This window comes from Pezoporus wallicus, unplaced genomic scaffold (genome assembly GCF_028554395.1).
Source record: "Pezoporus wallicus isolate ANWC-B61680 ecotype Strahan unplaced genomic scaffold, APGP_CSIRO_Pwel_v1 contig_12679, whole genome shotgun sequence".
NCBI classification, from domain to species: domain Eukaryota; kingdom Metazoa; phylum Chordata; class Aves; order Psittaciformes; family Psittacidae; genus Pezoporus; species Pezoporus wallicus.
The window spans coordinates 1-18,105 of NW_026635629.1; the positions used below are offsets into that span (position 1 = coordinate 1).

General features: G+C 62.3%; 2 protein-coding genes and 1 long non-coding RNA gene across 5 annotated transcripts; 1 reads left to right on the forward strand and 2 right to left on the reverse strand.

The window, feature by feature from the left end:
- Positions 1-496: 496 nt before the first annotated feature.
- On the reverse strand, positions 497-7,657 carry LOC130592679 (glutamate receptor ionotropic, NMDA 2D-like; the record flags this gene model as incomplete). Its single annotated transcript, XM_057397175.1, has 12 exons — positions 7,268-7,657; positions 5,400-5,992; positions 4,781-4,895; positions 4,468-4,679; positions 4,223-4,385; positions 3,954-4,107; positions 3,732-3,857; positions 3,392-3,621; positions 3,007-3,167; positions 2,443-2,630; positions 1,585-1,817; positions 497-708 (listed from the first exon to the last, which is right to left on the reverse strand). Coding segments are annotated over exons 1-12 (2,777 nt in total), but the record flags the coding sequence as incomplete, so codon positions are not given.
- Positions 7,658-11,437: 3,780 nt separating this feature from the next.
- On the reverse strand, positions 11,438-14,613 carry LOC130592680 (epithelial membrane protein 3-like). 3 transcript variants are annotated; one of them, XM_057397177.1, is made up of 5 exons: positions 14,545-14,593; positions 14,004-14,089; positions 13,453-13,555; positions 12,743-12,883; positions 11,438-11,613 (listed from the first exon to the last, which is right to left on the reverse strand). In XM_057397177.1, exons 2-5 carry the CDS (start codon positions 14,079-14,081, stop codon positions 11,459-11,461), a joined length of 477 nt encoding a protein of 158 aa, XP_057253160.1. In that variant the 5' UTR covers positions 14,082-14,089; positions 14,545-14,593; the 3' UTR covers positions 11,438-11,458. The 3 variants fall into 3 exon arrangements, with proteins under 3 accessions (XP_057253160.1, XP_057253159.1, XP_057253161.1); XM_057397176.1 differs by lacking the exon at positions 14,545-14,593 and adding an exon at positions 14,328-14,384; XM_057397178.1 differs by lacking the exon at positions 13,453-13,555 and having other exon boundaries at positions 14,545-14,613.
- A 754-nt stretch (positions 14,614-15,367) lies between these two features.
- LOC130592681 (uncharacterized) lies at positions 15,368-16,934 on the forward strand. Its single transcript, XR_008970629.1, has 3 exons — positions 15,368-15,401; positions 15,928-16,041; positions 16,856-16,934. It is a non-coding gene; the product is annotated as an uncharacterized LOC130592681 (long non-coding RNA).
- Positions 16,935-18,105: the final 1,171 nt, after the last annotated feature.

Sequence of the window (18,105 nt, forward strand, 5' to 3'; positions counted from 1 at the left end):
GGGAGGGAACCCCCAGAACCCGCCCCCCCCGCCCCAATGAGCGCCTCCGCCCCCCCCGGGCCAAGCCGGGTACAGGGCGGGGGGAGGGGGGTGTCCCCAGGGCCCCCCCTCCCAGTCCCGGAGCCTCTCGGCCGAGCAGCTCCGGCAGCGGGGGAGGGGCGGAGGGGGGTGGTGGTGATGGGAGGGGTGGGGGAAGGCGTGCGGGGGTGTCCCCAGGAGCTCGAGGCTGCCCCAGCCCCCCCTGCCCCCACTACCCCATCCCCACCCCCCGCCCCCCCCCAGCTTCTCTGCGGACCAGCAGCGCCCCGGCGGGGGGGGGAGGTGGTGCCCCCCCCGCTCGCGGCCCGGGGGGAGGGTGCAGCAGTGGTGGGGGGGGGTGCACCAGCAGGGGGGAGGGGGGAGCGCGGAGGAAGGGGGGGGGTGGGGTAAGGAGGGCGGGGTGGTGGGGGGAGGGGGCGCGGCGCTGGCCGGGGGGGGAGGGGAGGGGGGCTCGGACTCGGAGTCGGAGAGGTCGTGGTAGAACGGGTGGGGGGCGGCGGCGAAGGGGGAGGGGTGCCCCCGGCAGAGGTGGGCGCGGGGGGTGGCTGGGGGGGCGCGGAGCAGCGGCTGCGCCTCGGGGTCGCCCCCGCCTCCCCCCACCCCCAACCCGCGGGGGGGGCCGCGGCGGGGGAGGCGTTCGCGGGGTGGGGGCGGGGGGCTCCTCTCGTCCTCGTAGAACAAACGGGAGTAAGGGAAGAGGGGGGGGTCGGGGGGAGAGGGGTCGTGTCCTGCCCCTCCCCCCCCCACCTCGTAGAGCCCCCGCAGCGCGCGGCGGGACCAGGGGGAGGGGCCGGGCTCCGGGGGGGAGGGGCGGGGGGGGGAGCGCGGGCAGGGCCCGACCCCCACCCCCCCGCCGCCGCCCCCTCCCCGGCTCAGCCCCTGCGGCTCGATGGGGCCGTAGAAACGATGGAAGGCGGCGGGGGGCGGGGCAGGGGTGGGGGGCGGGCCCCGGCGAGGGGGGGGAGTGGGGGGGGGGGCGGCGGGGGAGGGTGGTGCTGGTGGGGGGGTGCCCGTATTCCACATCCCATAGCCTATACCCCATATCCCATACCCCGTATCCCATACCCCATTCCTCATATCCCTTCTCCCCATATCCCATACACCGTATCCCATACCCCATATCCCTTATCCCCATATCCCATACCCCATATCCCATACCTCATATCCCATACCCCATATCCCATACCCCATATCCCATACCTCATATCCCATACCCCATATCCCATACCCCATATCCCATACCCGATAACCCACACCCCATACCCCATATCCCATACCCCATATCCCATACCCCATATCCCATACCCGATAACCCATACCCCATACCCCTTATCCCCATATCCCATACCCCATATGCCATGCCCCATATCCCATACCCCATATCCCATACCCCATATCCCATACCCCATATCCCATACCCGATAACCCACACCCCATACCCCATATCCCATACCCCATATCCCATACCCCATATCCCATATCCCATACTCCATATCCCATGTCCCTTACCCATCCCACCTCCCCCTGTCCCCACGCTGGCCCTACCCTGCTGAGCGCCAGCAGCGCCCGTGGGCGTGGGGCCGGGTGCCGGCGGTGCCGCAGCTCGCGGTGCACCAGGTGCTCGGCGGCGAAGACGAGGAGGCTGAGCCCCATGGCCACCAGGAGCATGTAGAACACCCCGGCCATGTTGTCGATGTCCAGTTTGCTGCTCATCACCTCCAGCTTCTCCTGGTGGCAGATCCCCGACAGCCACAGCCGCTCCAGCATCTCGATCTCGTCTGGGGGGAGGGAGAGCATCACCATGGGGTTTGGGGTCAATATAGGGGGTGTAGAGGTCATTTCCATGGGTTTGGTGTCATCTGTGCATGGGGTGCTTATGGGTCTCCACAGTGTGTTTGAAGACATCTGTGTGGGTTCGGGATGTTCTAGAGGAGTTTAGGGGTCACCCCAGTGGGTTTGGAGGCGTCTATGGGGCGCTGGGATGATCTCTGGGGGGTTGGGATGATCTATGGGGGGTTTGGAGTCAATATAGGGGGTTTAGGGGTCATCTCCATGGGTTTGGAGCCATTTATGGGGCATTGGGATGATATGGGCATTTGGGGTCACCTTGGTTGGTTTGGGATGATTTATGGGGTGTTGGGGTGATGTATGGGGGTTTGGTTTCATCTCAGAATGATTGGGATGATCTAAGGGGGTTTATGGGTCACCCCACTGGGTTTGCAGCCACCCATGGGGCCCTGGCATGATGCATGGGGGGTTGGGGTCACCCCAGTAGGGTTTGAGCCATCTGTGGGGCGTTGGGATGATCTATGGGGGTTGAGGGCCATCTATGGGGCACTGGGATGATCTATGGGGCATTGGGGTCACCCCAGCAGCTCTCCCCCACCCCTGTGCCCCCGGTACCGTCGCCCAGGAGCTGCAGCAGCGCCAGGTCAACGGGGCGCTTCCAGCGGGAGCCGCGCTGCAGGGCGATGCCGTAGCCAGTGGAGGCAAAGACCTTGCCCGAGCCGATGGTGACGAGCTTGCAGCCCTCCTCCTTGCGCGCCATGTAGTTGAGCACCGCCGCGTCGTAGATGAACGCGTCCAGCTTCCTACAGCCATATAGGGAGCGATAAACACCGCCCACTGCCATATATGGATCGATCAGCCACGCCCACAACCATATATGGATTAATAACCTATGCTCACAATCATATACAGACCAATAAGCCATACCCACAGCCATATATGTCTCAGTAAGCTCCACCCACATCCATGTATGTATCAATAAGCCCCGCCCACCGCCTATATATATCAGTAAGCCCAGCCCACAGGCTCACCTGAACCCTTAAGCCCCTCCCCTCACCCCAAGCCCCTCCCTTAACCCCAGCCCCACCCACAGCCCAAGCTCCACCCACAGCCCCTCCCTTTCCTTCAAGCCCAGCCCCTTTGGGGCCCCTCCCCTTTTGGCCCCCCCTTTGGCCGCACCCTGTCTTGAGGTGCTGCAGGGCGTCCTCCACGCCGCGCTGGTTGAAGCGCACCATGTAGCTGTGCATGGCTGGGTAATTGCTCCGGATGTTCTTCTCCGTGCTCCCGTTCGGCACCGTCCCGAAGCGCAGCGGCGGGTACTGCTCCTGCGGGCGCTGGAACTGATCCCCCATGGCACTCATCAGCACCCATCGGCACCCATGGGCACCCATCAACACCCATTGGTACCCATCGGTACCCATCAGTACCCATCAACACCCATCGGCACCCATCGGCACCCATCATCACCCATTGGCACCCATCAACACCCATCGACACCCATCAGTACCCATTGGCACCCCACGGAGCCCAGACCCGGCCCCCATCGGCACCCCCATGGTGGCACCTTGCGGTCGCTGAGGCCAGACACGGTGTCCACATACTCCTCCTGGATCATGAAGGCCGCCAGGTTCGCGGTGTAGCTGGCGAGGAAGATGACGGCGAAGAAGGCCCAGACCAGCACCATGATCTTACTGGTGGTGCCCTTGGGGTTCTCCACCGGCACCGAGTTGTTGAAGACCAAAGCCCAAAGAAGCCAAATGGATTTGCCGATGGTGAAGGTGGAGCCGCCAGCACCTATGGGGACAATGGGGGCAAAGGGTGCAATGGGAATAATGGGGGCAATGGAGACAATGCGGACCCACATCTCCCATCGCATCCCCCCTCTCTTGGTGCCACCAGCTCACGTTGTCCTGTGGCCAAGCTCCGGTTGTAGCCCACAGGGCTGAAGTACTCGAAGATGAAGACAGTGACGGCCACCACGGTGAGGCACATGACAAACATCATGACCCACACGGCTGGGCTGTAGGGCTCTGTGGGGGGGAAGGGAGACGTCGGTGTCACCGTCGCGGTGTCGTCACCGTCACGGCGTCGCCAGCGCCATCGCTGTGACACCGGCCGGGCCCTACCCAGGAAGGCGGAGGGGGACACGGTGCCGTTGCTCCGGGACACCATGACGCTGATCCCGGTCTCCACGAAGGGCACGGAGAAGTCGATGATCTCGGAACGCTCCTCGTTGATGGTCAAGGAGCCGATGGCCATGTCCGCGCGCCCATAGAACACCTGCGGCGAGGGATGCGGCTACAGGACCCCTTGACACCCCCCAAGTCTTCTTCCCCTGCCAACCTCCTCAGATCCCCTCCCATCCATCCATGGGGTGCTGTGGTGTTGTCCCCACCTCTCCCACCATTCCATTCCACACCCCGTCGATCTTCTTGCCATGTTTGCCATTGGTGACCAGGTAGAGGTCGTAGGTGAAGCCGACGGTGCGCGCCAAGCGCTTGAGGATGTCAATGCAGAAGCCTTTGCAGCACTTCTTCTCGAAGAGCTCCATGGTGGGGCTGTGGGGAGATGGGGGCTGCAACAGGGGGGACACTTGGGGGGAGGAGGAACGATGGGGAACCCAAAGTAGGGGGCACCCACCTGGAAGTGCGGTTGAGCTGCTTGCGGCAGGGCACAGAGTCACGGATGCAGGTGCCGGTGGAGGGGTCGATGCTCTCCACGATGACGAAGGGACGCTCCTCCAGGGTGGCCACCATCAGGTGCTGGTCTCCATCGACCGGTTGGAGGAACTTCCCGTAGCGGGACCACACCGGGTACTTCATGCGGAGGATTTGGTGCTCCCAGCTGCCCACCTGGGTACAGGGACGTGGGGACAGCATCGGGATGTGGGAGACGGGACATGGGGGTGATGGCGATGGTGATGGTGACGGCGCCGGCGCCATGGGGCACTCACCACCTCCCAGCTCCGCTCCTTGGTGAGGGAGATGACGACCAGGGAGGGGTTCACCAGGTACCCATCCTCGTTAAAGGAGAAGTCCTTCTGTCCCCACGTGATGTTCATGAAGTACCTGCAGAGGTGACGATGCCAATGGCAGCACGGCACCACCATTGCCGATCCTAAGGGTTGGGGATGGTCAAGTGGGTCTTGGGTGCCCTTAGACAATGGTTGGAGACCATTGGGTGCTCATAGATGTGGTTGGGATGACCTTGGGTACATTTGGGGTTGAGGACAGTTGGGTGCCCCTAGACAATGGTTGGGGACCATTGGGTGCTCATAGACAATGGCTGGGGACCACTGGGTGCCCATAGATATGGTTGGGGACAGTTGGGTTGGGGATGGTTGAGTTGGTCCAGATGTGATTGGGTTGGGGTCCATTGGGTGCCCCTAGAAGTGGCTGGGGACAGTTGGGTTGGGGATGGTCGAGTGGGTCCAGATGTGGCTGGGTTGGTGTCTATTGGGTGCCCCTAGGCATGGTTGAGGATGGTTGGGTTGGGGATGGTTGAGTGGGTCCAGGTGTGGTTGGGTTGGGCCCCGTTGGGTGCCCTTGGCTGCGCTGGTGCCTGGTGCTCACCGGTGCAGGTTCTCATTGGTGTGGGTGACGTTGGGCGCCCGGCAGTCGCTGTTGAACTCGGGGAGGAAGCCATAGTCCCGCAGCAGCGCCTCGGCCCCCTTGGCCACGATGGCGACGCCGTTGCGGAGCCGGTGCTGGAGCTCGTCCCTCCACCCCGCCGACAGCACCGCGAAGAGCCCCGCGGGGACGTGCTCTGGGAGCCGGCTGCTCCCAGCCAGGTTGGTGCCCACCAGGAACCAGATGTAACCGGGGCCGGTCAAGCCCACATCGTGGGCGGCACGGAAAATGGCCTCGGCCTCGTCGCGGGAGCAGTAGAGGAGCCGGATCTGCGCGGTGACGTCGCGGAGCTGGCGCCGCAGCCGGGAGCCATCGGGGTCCCCAGTGAGGTTGAGCGTGAGGACGCCGCGGTGCTCCCAGCCGATGAAGCTGCCATCGGTCAGGACCTCCACGTAGTCCACGACGTCCTCGTGGCCCGGCAGCAGGGTGGTGAGGACGGCGAAGGACGTCCAATCGTACTCCTCCAGCACCTCCAGGATCACCCGGAGCTGCTGCTCCGTGGAGGAGCCCAGCTGCAGGAACGTGGAGCCCTTCTCCTGCGTGGGGAAAGGGAAGGGGGGCATTGGGGGGCTCTGGATGGGGTTGAGATGAGCCTCGATGAGGGTGGGGGCATTTGGGGGGTCTCTGGATGGGGTTGAGATGAGCCTCGATGGGGTTGAGGACCATTGGATACCTCTGGGTATGGTTGAGATGAGTCTCAATGGGGTTGGGGACCATTGGGGACCTCTGGGCATGGTTGGGATGAGCCTCGATGGGGTTGGGGACCATTGGGGACCTCTGGGTATGGTTGGGATGAGCCTCGATGGGGTTGGGGACCATTGGGGACTTCTGGGCATGGTTAGGACACTTGGGTTGGGGTGGTCAAGGGGGTCTGAACGTGGTAGGGTTGGGGATGATAGGGTTGGGAAGCACTTGGGTGGCCCCAGATGTGCTTGTGGCCACTTGGGCTTCCCTGTCCCCATCCACCCCTCTGTTGCTGACCAGCTCCCCCCCATCCCATCACCTTGAGCATCCCCAAGCCAATAGCACCCAACCACTTCTAGCGTCATCCCAAACTCCTCTAGGAGCACAAGACTCATCCTAACCCCGCCCAAATCCATCCAACGTGTCCCTAAGCACCTCTAGGTCCATCCCAACCCCATCTACGGGCATCCAACCACCTCTAGAAGCACCCATCTCATCCCAACCACCTCCAGATCCATCCAACAGCCCCCAACCACCTCTAGATCCATCCCAATCCAATCTAGATTCACCAAACCATATCTAGAAGCACCCATCTCACCCCAAGCACCTCTAGATCCATCCCAACCCCATCTAGAATCACCCAACCATATCTAAGAGCACACAACCCCATCTAGAAGCACCCATCTCATCCCAACCACCTCTAGATCCATTCAACATGTCACTAACCACCTCTAGATCTATCCCAACCCCATCTAGAAGCAACCAACCCCATCTAGGAGCACCCAACCCCATCTAGAAGCGTCCAACCACCTCTAGAAGCATCCATCTCATCCCAACCACCTCGAGATCAATCCCAACCCCATCTAGAGGCACCCAAACCCATCTGGAAGCATCCAACCACCTCTAGAAGCACGAATCTCATCCCAGCCACCTCTAGGTCCATCCAAACCCCATCTAGGTGCACCCAACCCATCTAGGTGCACCCAACCCCACCTAGAAGCACCCATCTCATCCCGACCACCTCTAGATCCATCCAATGCATCCCTAAGCACATCTAAACCCATCCCAAACATGTCTAGAAGCCCGCAATGCCCCCCAACCACCCCTATGCCCCCCCCAGCTCTCACCTTGGGCGTGAGGACGATGGCGGAGCCGCCGTTGATGGCCACGATGGGCACCGCCGTCTGCGCCGAGACGAAGTCGAGGATCTGGGCCAGGGCCTCGGAGCTGGCATCGTCCTCGAAGACCACGCCATGGACGGGCAGGGAGGAGAGGAGGTCGCAGAGGCGCAGGATGAGGCTCCGGGGGTCGGTGCCGTTCAGCACCACCCCGATGGGGTTCACCTCGAAGGCGGAGCCCGGCAGCGGCCCCGGTGCCAGGCGCGGCCCCGCGGCGCCGTAGGAGGAACCGCTCAGCACCACGGCCACGTTCAGCGCCCGCCGCGGGGCCTCGGGCGCCAGGAAGGGGCTGGCGCAGGCCAGGGCCAAGGTGAAAAACATCCTGGGCACGGGGCTCATGGTGGGGGGAGCTGGGGGGGAGCGGGGAGGGGATGGGGGGGGCAGCGACCGCCGGGGGCAGCCGGGACCCCAGCGTCAACCACTGAGACCCCACAGCCCACAGCACATAGCCCATATATCCCATGTCCTATAGCCCATATCCTATAGCCCGCACCCCATATTACATACCCCATATCCCATACTATCCCATATCCCATACCCCATACCCCATGTCCCATACCCCACACCCCATATCCCATACCCCATATCCCATACCCCATACCCCATATCCCATACCCCATACCCCATATCCCATACCCCATATCCCATACCATATACCCCATACCCCATGCCCCATATCCCATACCCCATACCCCATACCCTGTATCCCATATCCCATATCCCATACCCCATACCCCATACCCCATATCCCATACCCCATACCCCATATCCCATACCCCATACCCCATACCACATACCCCATACCCCATGCCCCATATCCCATACCCCATACCCCATATCCCATACCCCCTATCTCATACCCTATATCCCATACCCAACATCCTATTCCCTCCCCACCATGTTCCCAATGTCCCCCCCCATCCTACCCATTCCAAGCTCGGTCCTGGGGGATTCAGCCACATCTCGGCCTTGGGGGGGAGGGGGGGGACGACAAAGGTCTGGGAGGTAATTGGGGGGGGACGGGGGGGGGCAGGGGGGGTGCTGGGGACACAGGGACAGGGACAAGGACTGGGGGGGGCAGAAACAGGGGGTCTGGGGAGGGGGTCGGGGTTGCACCTAGGAAAGGGGGAGAAGGGGAGGGTCAGGACTCACCTTCCCCCCCATTGCCCCCCAGTTCATCCATTGGGTTCCCATTGCCCCCATTACTCCCCATTACCCTCATTACCCCCCATTGCCCCCCATTACCCTCATTATCCCCCATTACCTCCATTACCCCATTACCCTCATTACCTCCATTGCCCCCCATTACCCCCTTACCCCCATTACCCCCCATTACAACCCATTACCCTCATTATCCCCCATTACCCCCCATTATCTCCGTTACCCCATTACCCCCCATTTCCCCCATTACCCCCTTACCCACATTGTCACCATTGCCCATTACCCCCATTACCTCCATTATCCCCCATTACCCCCCATTGCCCCATTGCCCCCATTACCCCATTATCTCCCCAGTACCCCCATTACCCCCTTTGTCCCCCATTGCCCCCATTACCCCCTATTGCCCCCCATTACCCCCTTCCCCCCATTGCCCCATTACCTCATTATCTCCCCATTACCCCCTTTGTCCCCCATTGCCCCCCATTACCCCCCATGGCCCCCATTGCTCCCATTGCCCCCTTTGCCCCCGCCCGTCCCCGCCCGCCCCCCCCGCCCTGCCGCAGCCGCCGCCGCCGCCGCTCGCTGAATACAAATGCAGGGGCCGGGGCGGCGGCTGCGGGGCCGCTGCGGGGCCGGGGCCGGGGCCGGGGCCGGGTCCTTGGGGCCGGGTCCCACCGCCCGCCCCCCCCCCGGGTGCGATGGGGAATGAATGGGGGCAATGGGGAGCATTGGGGGTTATAGGGGAGTTGTTGGGGGCTATTGGGGGTGTTGGGGGCTATAGGGGATGGTGGGGCTGTCAGAGGGTGCTGGGCTGTGATGGGAGGGGGTGATGGGGTCCTGAGGGCTATTGGGGTGCATTGCAGGGGGCCAGGGTGTGTAAGGGGGTGTGTTCGGGTGTATGCGGGGGGGTTATTGGGGGGTGTTGGGGGGCTATTCGGTGCCATTGGGATGCTGTGGGATGCTATTGGGTATCATTGTGGTGCTATGGAGTGCTATGGGGTGTCATTGGAGTGCTATGGGGTGTTATTTGGTATCATTGGGATGCTGTGGAGTGTCATTGGGGTGCTATTGGACATTACTGGGGGGGCTGTGGGGTGTCATTGGGATGCTATGGAGTGCCACTGGGTATCATTGGGGTGCTATGGGGTGTCATTGAGGTGCTATGGAGTGTCTTTGGGGGGCTATTGGGGCACTATGGGGTGCTATGAGATGTCATTGGGATGCTATTGGGTATCACTGGGATGCTATGGAGCTTTCTGGGATGCTATGGGATGTCATTGGGGTGCTATTGGGTATCATTGGGATGCTGTGGGATGCTATGGAGCTTTCTGGGATGCTATGGGATGTCATTGGGGTGCTATTGGGTATCATTGGGATGCTGTGGGATGCTGTGGAGCTCTATGGGGTGTATTGGGGTAGCTATGGGTCGCTATGGGGCTCTATGGGGCGCCGCTGCGGGTCCCGCCGCTCACCTCTCACGCTCCCCACCGCATCCCGCAGCTGCCGCCGGTCACTGGGACACCGGCCCCGGAGCCAGCCCCGCCCCTCCCCTGGCCCCGCCCCCTCCCGCCTGGCCCCGCCCCCTCCGGACCCGTCCAACGCCCGGAGCGGGGGGGTGGGGGGGGCAGCGTTGGGGCAGGACCCCCCCCTCTGCGCCCCCTTCCCGCCTTTGCCCTTCCCGCCCTTGTGCCTGATTGGCCCCGCCCGCAGGGGGCGTGGCTTGCAGAGAGTTGAGGGGCGTGGCCTGGGTGGGAGGGGGCGTGGTCAATGACGGGGGCGCCAGGACCCCAACAACCCTCAAAGCACCTCAAATACCCCCAAACAACCCCAAATACCCGCAAATAGACCCAAATAACCCCAAAACACCCGAAATACCCCAAGTACCCCCAAAATACACCCCAAATATCCCCAAAACACCTCAAATATCCCAAATAACCCCAAATAATCCAAACACACCCAAATACCCCCCAAACACACCAAATACCCCCAAACACACCCAAATGACCCCAAAACACCTCAAATACCCCCAAATAACCCCAGATCCCCTTTTGAACTCCCCTGCACCCCCAAATACTCCTCATTCCCCAGCCCTGTACCCCCCAGCACCCCCCTAAACCCCACATTGCTCCCCATATCACCCCATAGCACACCATAGCGCCCCATGGCACACCATATCACCCCATAGCACCCCACAGCACCCTGGGGGCAATGCAGAGGGTCTGACCCCCCCCATTACCCACAGTGCACTGGGTGTTCAGGTTTTATTCCTCTGCATGGAGGTGGGGAGTAGCCAATGAGATCACACCCGGCCCATGACATCACTGCCAGGGGAGGGTGACGTCACGACCACGCCAAGGTGACGTCATTGGCCACGCTGGTGTCACTGGTGGGGCTGTTGGCCCTGCTGGTGCTGTTGGTGATGTCACTGATGATGTCATCAGTGACATTGTTGGCAAGGCTGGCGGTCACGTTGCCTCTGGTGTGATGTCATTGGCTGCGCTGGTCCTGTTGATGATGTCATTGGGAATGCTACTGGCTGCATGGAAGCTGTTGATGATGCCACCGCCCGTGTTGACGCGTTGGTGACGTCATTGGCTCTGTTGCTGCCATTGATGATGTCATTGACTGTGCTGGTGCCACTGGTGGTGCTGTTGATGATGTCATTGACCATGTTGATGCCGTTGATGACGTCATCGACCACACTGACGCCATTGATGATGTGTCATTGAGGATGTCATCGACAACATTGACGTCATTGGTGATGTCATTGACCGCACTGGTCTTACAGTTGACGTCATTGGCCGTGCCGATGCCTTTGATGACGTCATTGTCCGTATCACTGACCACGCTGACACCATCGATGACATCACAGCGCAATGACGTCACTGACCGATGCCTGGGTCGGCCGTTTCGCGGACCCAGTAGGGGGCGCCGTGGCGGAGGGAGGGGCTTGGCGGCGGGGGGCGTGTCCCGGCGCGGTCACGCCCCCTTGCGCAGGCGCAGATACGCGCAGCCGCTGCCCAGCGCCAGCGCCGCGGCCGCCCAGGCCAGGGCGAAGCAGTAGCCGAAGCCGCCCGCCAGGGGGCGCCCTCCCCGCGCCGCGTAAAGCCCCGCCCCCAAGAGCGCCGCCAGCGCTGCGGGAAGAGAACGTGAGGGGGCGCTGCGGCGCCGGGGGGGCGGGGCCACGGGGTGGGAGGGTCCATTGGGATTAATGGGGGGGGTGGGAGGGTCCATTGCGTTCAAGGGGCGGTTGGAAGGTTCCATTGGTTTCAATGAGGGGGGGTTGGGATGGGGGGTGGGAGGGTCCATTGGGTTTCATTGGGGGGGGTTGGGAGGGTCCATTGGGTTCAGTGGGGGTTGGGAGGGTCCATTGGGTTCATGGGGGTTGAGAGGGTCCATTGGGTTCAGTGGGGGTTGGGTTCAATGGGGGTTGGAAGGGTCCATTGGGTTTAATGTGGGTTGGAAGGGTCCACTGGGTTCAATGGGGGTTGGGAGGTTCCATTGGGTTCAATGGGGGTTGGGAGGATCCATTGGGTTCAATGGGGGTTGGGAGGGTCCATTGGGTTCAATGGGGGTTGGGAGGGTCCATTGGGTTCAATGGGGGGGTTGGAAGGGTCCATTGGGTTCAATGGGGGTGTTGGGAGGGTCCATTGGGTTCAATGGGGGTTGGGGGGTTGGGTTCATGGGGGTTGGGAGGGTCCATTGGGTTCAATGGGGGTTGGGAGGGTCCATTGGGTTCAATGATCCATTGGGTTCAATGGGGGTTGGGAGGGTCCATTGGGTTCAATGGGGGTTGGGAGGGTCCATTGGGTTCAATGGGGGTTGGGAGGGTCCATTGGGTTCAATGGGGGGGTTGGGAGGGTCCATTGGATTCAAGGGGGGTTGGGAGGGTCCATTGGGTTCAATGGGGGTGTTGGGAGGGTCCATTGGGATCAATGGGGGTTGGAAAGGTCCATTGGGTTCAATGGGGGGGTTGGGAGGGTCCATTGGGTTCAGTGGGGGTTGGGAGGGTCCATTGGGTTCAATGGGGGTTGGGGGTTGGGAGTTGGGAGGGTCCATTGGGTTCAATGGGGGTGTTGGGAGGGTCCATTGGGTTCAATGGGTTGGGAGGGTCCATTGGGTTCAATGGGGGTGTTGGGAGGGTCCATTGGATTCAATGGGGGTTGGGAGGGTCCATTGGGTTCAATGGGGGTTGGGAGGGTCCATTGGGTTCAATGGGGGTTGGGAGGGTCCATTGGGTTATACGGGGGGGGTCCCACTGACCTGCCAGCAGTTGGGTGCCCCCCGCAGGGGTGAAGAAGCTCCCTCGGGGCCCCCCCCGGAGCTGCCAGAGGAAGAGCCCAAAGGAGGCGGCCGAGAGCAGCAGCGCCGTGGGCAGGAGCCCCCGTGTGGCACGCAGGCAGGCTGGGACACGCATGGGACACACGTGATGCATGTGCGGGACATGTAATGTATATGTATGGTACACGCACGGTACATGTATGGTACATGTATGACACATGCATGATTCACATGACATGTATGATGCATGTATGGTATGTATGACACACGTATGGTACATGTGTGGTACAGGCATGGTACATGTATGACACATGCATGACATACGTGACAGGCATGACACATGTATGAGACATGCATGATACACATGCGACATGTATGCCACGTGTATGGCATGTATGGTACAGGTATGGTACATGTATGATATATGTATGACACATGCATGATACGTGGGTACCCCAAGAACCCTCCATCTACCCCCGTGGGTGCTGGGTGCCCCACACATCCCACGTGCCCCACATGGAGCCCCATGGGCACCACAGGTACCCTATGGCTGACCCCCACGGGTGCTGGATAAGTCACTCATGGGTGCTCTGTGCCCCACACATCCCGCGTCTCCCATGGGTACCATTGGCCCCTCCTGTCCCCATAGTCCCCGTCAGCCCCCCCCCTGCCCCATAGCCCCCATGGCTCACGGCTGTCCCCGGTGCTGGTGCAGGCCCACCCATGGGTGCTGTTCAGGTACTCGCAGTCGTACCAAAGGTTCAGGGTCCCCCCGTCCGGCAGCACCCACCAGGCCTGGGGGGGCACAGGGGGCGTGTGGGGCACTGGGACCCACAGAGACACCCAGAGACCCCCAGAGACCCCCAGAGACACCCATAGAGACCCCATAGACACCCATAGAGACCCCATAGACACCCGTAGAGACCCCGTAGACACCCCATAGACACCCCATAGGCACCCATAGAGACCCCATAGACAGCTCCTTAGACACTCACAGAGACACCCATAGACACCCCATAGAAACCCAGAGACACCCTAATACACCCCATACCCCTCAGTGAGTCCCGCTAAGGGTCCAACCCCCTCTCATATCCCCTGCTATGGGTCCAGCCTCCCCCCAACTCCCTGCTATGGGTCCCGCTATGGGTTCCACCCCCCTCTATGGGTCCCACTGTGCATCCCAACCCCTTCTATGGGTCGCTATGAGTTGCAGTGGGTCCCTATGGGTCGCTGTGGGTCGCACCTTGCCCAGGGTGGCGATGAAGAGCAGGAGGAGGCCGAGGCCGTGGAGCCCGGTGAGCGCGAACAGGAGGAAGCTCATGGCGGGAACTGGGGGGAAAGGGGGCGGGGTCAGGGGGACCCTCGTGACCCCCATCCCCACCCCTCCCCCCGCTTCCCTGCTCTCCTCCCCCCCTCAATCACTTCCAGATGTGGGCAGGAAACAGCTGTGGGGGAGGGGAGGGGGAAAGAGGCCCACCCCTCCCCCCTCCCCTCCCCCCCCCTCGACCTCCCCCAAACTCCCACCTCTCCGCCCCCTCCCCCCCCGTGTCCCCCTCCCCCCCCTCACCCTCGCAGGCGTCCGGACGCTCCCAAAACCGTTTTGGGCCCCAAACGCCGCTGCCCCTCCCCCTCTCCCACCCCGGGCACACCCAGAGGCCCCTCCCCCCACCCCGGGAAGCTCAATGGGTGGGGACCAATGTGGGGGAGGGGCCTCTGGTTCCTGCTCCCCTCCCCCCCCCCAGCCTCAACCGCAGCCTCTGATTGGCTGCCAGAGCGGGACCCACTGGATCCATGGATCCCATTGGCTGTGGCCCTGGGCCATGGAGGACACACACACAGAGATCACTCCCTGATTGGTCGATTTGTTTAGTGCCCAACTGCTGTGCTGGGCTCTTATTGGCTGAGGCGCTGATTGGCTGCAGCATCCAAAGTGGGGGGGGGGGGAATCCACTCCTCACCTGTGATTGGCCGCACGCCAGGGCCCCTCCCAGCCTCTGATTGGACAAGGCAAGGGCCCGTCTCCTCCTGCCGTTGCCATGGTGACACCCCCATCGGACCACGTGACCGCAGCCCCGGGCGGACGAGGGGGAGGTGAATGGAGGAGTCACGTGGTGCAGCACGGCCACGCCCCACACCCCCCCCGGCGGCGCCATGGCAACGGCAGCGTCGTCACGTGGTCTCCGCTGGCTCTCCCACCCTCCACGTGTGGGTCTTACCGGGGGCACTTGGGGGGCACCGGAGGGTCCTGGGGTCACGTGGGGGGCACTTGTGCGGCTGGAGCCCCATTGGGGGGGGGGGGCACTTGGGGGGCACCGGTAGGGCAGAGGGAGGGGGTTGGGGGGGGCAGAAGGGAGATATGGGGGGGGTTATAGGGCAGTGGTGGGGCGGGGGGGGCACTTAGGGGGCAGTTGTGGGGCCGGGAGGGGGAGCTCGGCCCCGCCCCCCGCCGGTGTTGCCTCCCATTGGTTGCTCCCAGCAGAGCAGCAGCAGAGGCTGAGGTGTGGGGGGGATGTGGGGCAGAAGGGGGCCCAATGGAGCAGGAGAGGGCTCTTTGCGGGCTCCCGGGCCCCACACCTGGGGGTCCAGGTGGGAACCCCCCGCTCTCTGCCCACAGATGGCGCTGGAGGATCAGCTGCAGCGGGTGAGGAGCCCCGCACCCGTGGCGGGGGGGTCCCATGGAGGGGTCCGGGTCCATGTGGGTCCTATGGGGGATGCCTGGGTCCATGGGGGTCGATGGAGGGTCAATGGGTGCTAATGGGAATCTATGGGGGCCTTTTGTGTGTCCATGGGGGGGTCCATCGGTGTCTATGTCTATGGGGTCTCTCTATGGGTCTCTATGTGGTGTCTATGGGGTCCCTATGTGTCTCTATGGGTCCCTATGTGTCTCTATGGGTCTCTGTGGGTCTCTGTGGGTTCCTATGTGTCTCTATGTGTCCCTATGGGTCTCTGTGGGTCCCTCTGTGTCTCTATGTGTCCCTATGGGTCTCTATGGGTCCCTATGGGTCTCTATGGGTCTCTGTGGGTCCCTATGGGTCTCTGTGGGTCCCTATGTGTCTCTATGTGTCCCTATGGGTCTCTGTGGGTCCCTATGGGTCTCTGTGGGTTCCTATGTGTCTCTATGTGTCCCTATGGGTCTCTGTGGGTCCCTCTGTGTCTCTATGTGGCAGGCGGGGGCAGCGCTCGGGGCCTGGCTCCGCATCACCGCGGGGCTGCGCCGGGACCTGGAGCGGCTCCGGGGGGAGCGGCGGCGGCTGCGGCGGCTCCTGCGGGCGCGGGAGAGGGTGAGAGCGGGAACGATGGGATCCATCAGCGGAGTGATCTGATTGGCTGGGAGCAGGATCCCTTAGTGATGTGATCTGATTGGCTGGGAGCTGGATCCCTTAGTGATGTGATCTGATTGGCTGGGAGCAGGATCCCTTAGTGATGTGATCTGATTGGCTGGGAGCGGGACCCCTTAGTGATGTGATCTGGCTGGGAGCGGGACCCCTTAGTGATGTGATCTGATTGGCTGGGAGCGGGATCCCTTAGTGATGTGATCTGATTGGCTGGGAGCGGGATCCCTTAGTGATGTGACCTGATTGGCTGGGAGCGGGACCCCTTAGTGATGTGATCTGATTGGCTGGGAGCGGGATCCCTTAGTGATGTGATCTGATTGGCTGGGAGCTGGATCCCTTAGTGATGTGATCTGATTGGCTGGGAGCGGGATCCCTTAGTGATGTGATCTGATTGGCTGGGAGCTGGATCCCTTAGTGATGTGATCTGATTGGCTGGGAGCGGGATCCCTTAGTGATGTGATCTGATTGGCTGGGAGCGGGATCCCTTAGTGATGTGATCTGATTGGCTGGGAGCGGGATCCCTTAGTGATGTGATCTGATTGGCTGGGAGCGGGATCCCTTAGTGATGTGATCTGATTGGCTGGAAGGGGGAATCCTCCATTAGAAACATGGGTGGGATGGAGGGCTCTGATTGGCTGAGAGTGGGATCCAATGGTGATAAGAGCTGACTGGCTGGGAGGAGGATGCCCTCTGGGGGTAGAGGGCTCTGATTGGCCAGGCTGTGGATCCTGCCATGATGGAGGCCTCTGATTGGCTGCAGGAGCTGGAGGAAACCCAACGGGAGATTGAGGAGGTGCTGGAGCAGGAGATGGCTGCAGAGAGCAACAGGCAGAGACCCCAATACCCCCCATATATCCCCTATACCCCATATATCCCCTATACCCCATACCCCCCATATACCCCATACCCCCTATACCCCATATATCCCCTATATACCCCCTATATCCCCCCATACACCCCCTATGTACCCTCCTCCCCGCAGGGCGCAGGCGGAGTCGCTCCGGGCCCGGCTCCAGGCCCGGCTCCGGCAGCTCCGGGCTCAGGCCGAGGCCGAGGCTCAGGAGCAGGGGAGGCGGCGGCAGCAGCGCCGGGACCTGAGGCGCTTCCTGCGGGCGAAGGAGCGGGCCCGGGCCCCCCCCGGTACCGGCACAGTGGAATGGTCCAGGGGTGCCACAGGACAGCAATGGGGGGGTCCCATAGGGCAGCAAGGGGGGGGTCCCATGGGGCAGCAATTGAGGGGTCCCATAGGGCAGCAATGGGGGGGGGTCCCATAGGGTAACAATGAGGGGTCCCATAGGGCAGCGATGGGGGGGGGTCCCATAGGGCAGTGATGGCAGGGTCTCATAGTTTAACAATGAGGGGTCCCTTAGGGCAGCAACGGGGGGGTCCCATAGGGCAGCAACGGGGGTGTCCCATGGGGCAGCAATTGAGGGGTCCCATAGGGCAGCAAGGGGGGGTCCCTGTTTTTCGGGGTGCTGATGGGGGGGGTGTGTGTGTCCCCAGCACGTGCCTGGGTCCCCCCTGAACCCCCCCTGAGGCGCTGGAGACCCCGAGGAGGAGCCAGAGGAGGAAGAGGAGGGTGAGGGGCGATGTAAAGGGTTGGGGGACAGGGGGTCCCCATTGACAGTGGGGTGCGGGGGGGGCATTGACGTTCGGGGTCCCCAATGGGCACTTTGGTCTCCAGGGGGGGGCCCATTGAGGTTGGGTGTCCCCAATGGGCACTTTGGGGTCCGGGGTGGTGGGCATTGATGTTGGGGGTCCCCAATGGGCGCTTTGGGGTCCGGGGGGTTGGGCATTGATGTTGGGGGTCCCCAATGGGCGCTTTGGGGTCTGGGGGTGGTGGGCATTGATGTTGGGGGTCCCCAGTGGGCGCTTTGGGGTCTGGGGGTGGTGGGCATTGATGTTGGGGGTCCCCAATGGGCGCTTTGGGGTGCAGGGGGGGCCCAAACCTTCTCCCTGTTCCTGCTGGTGACCGAGCAGCATCAGCAGCTCCAGCGGCTGCAGCAGCGC

Bases quoted from the DNA above. Each gene is read 5' to 3' on its own strand.
- LOC130592680 (XM_057397177.1), bottom strand. From the start codon at position 14,081: ATGAGCTTCCTCCTGTTCGCGCTCACCGGGCTCCACGGCCTCGGCCTC. The intron at 13,556-14,003 runs GTGCGACCCACA...GTGCCCCCCCAG, and splicing joins TCATCGCCACCCTGGGCAAG to GCCTGGTGGGTGCTGCCGGA. The intron at 11,614-12,742 runs GTCAGTGGGACC...CTCTTCCCGCAG, and splicing joins GGGCACCCAACTGCTGGCAG to CGCTGGCGGCGCTCTTGGGG.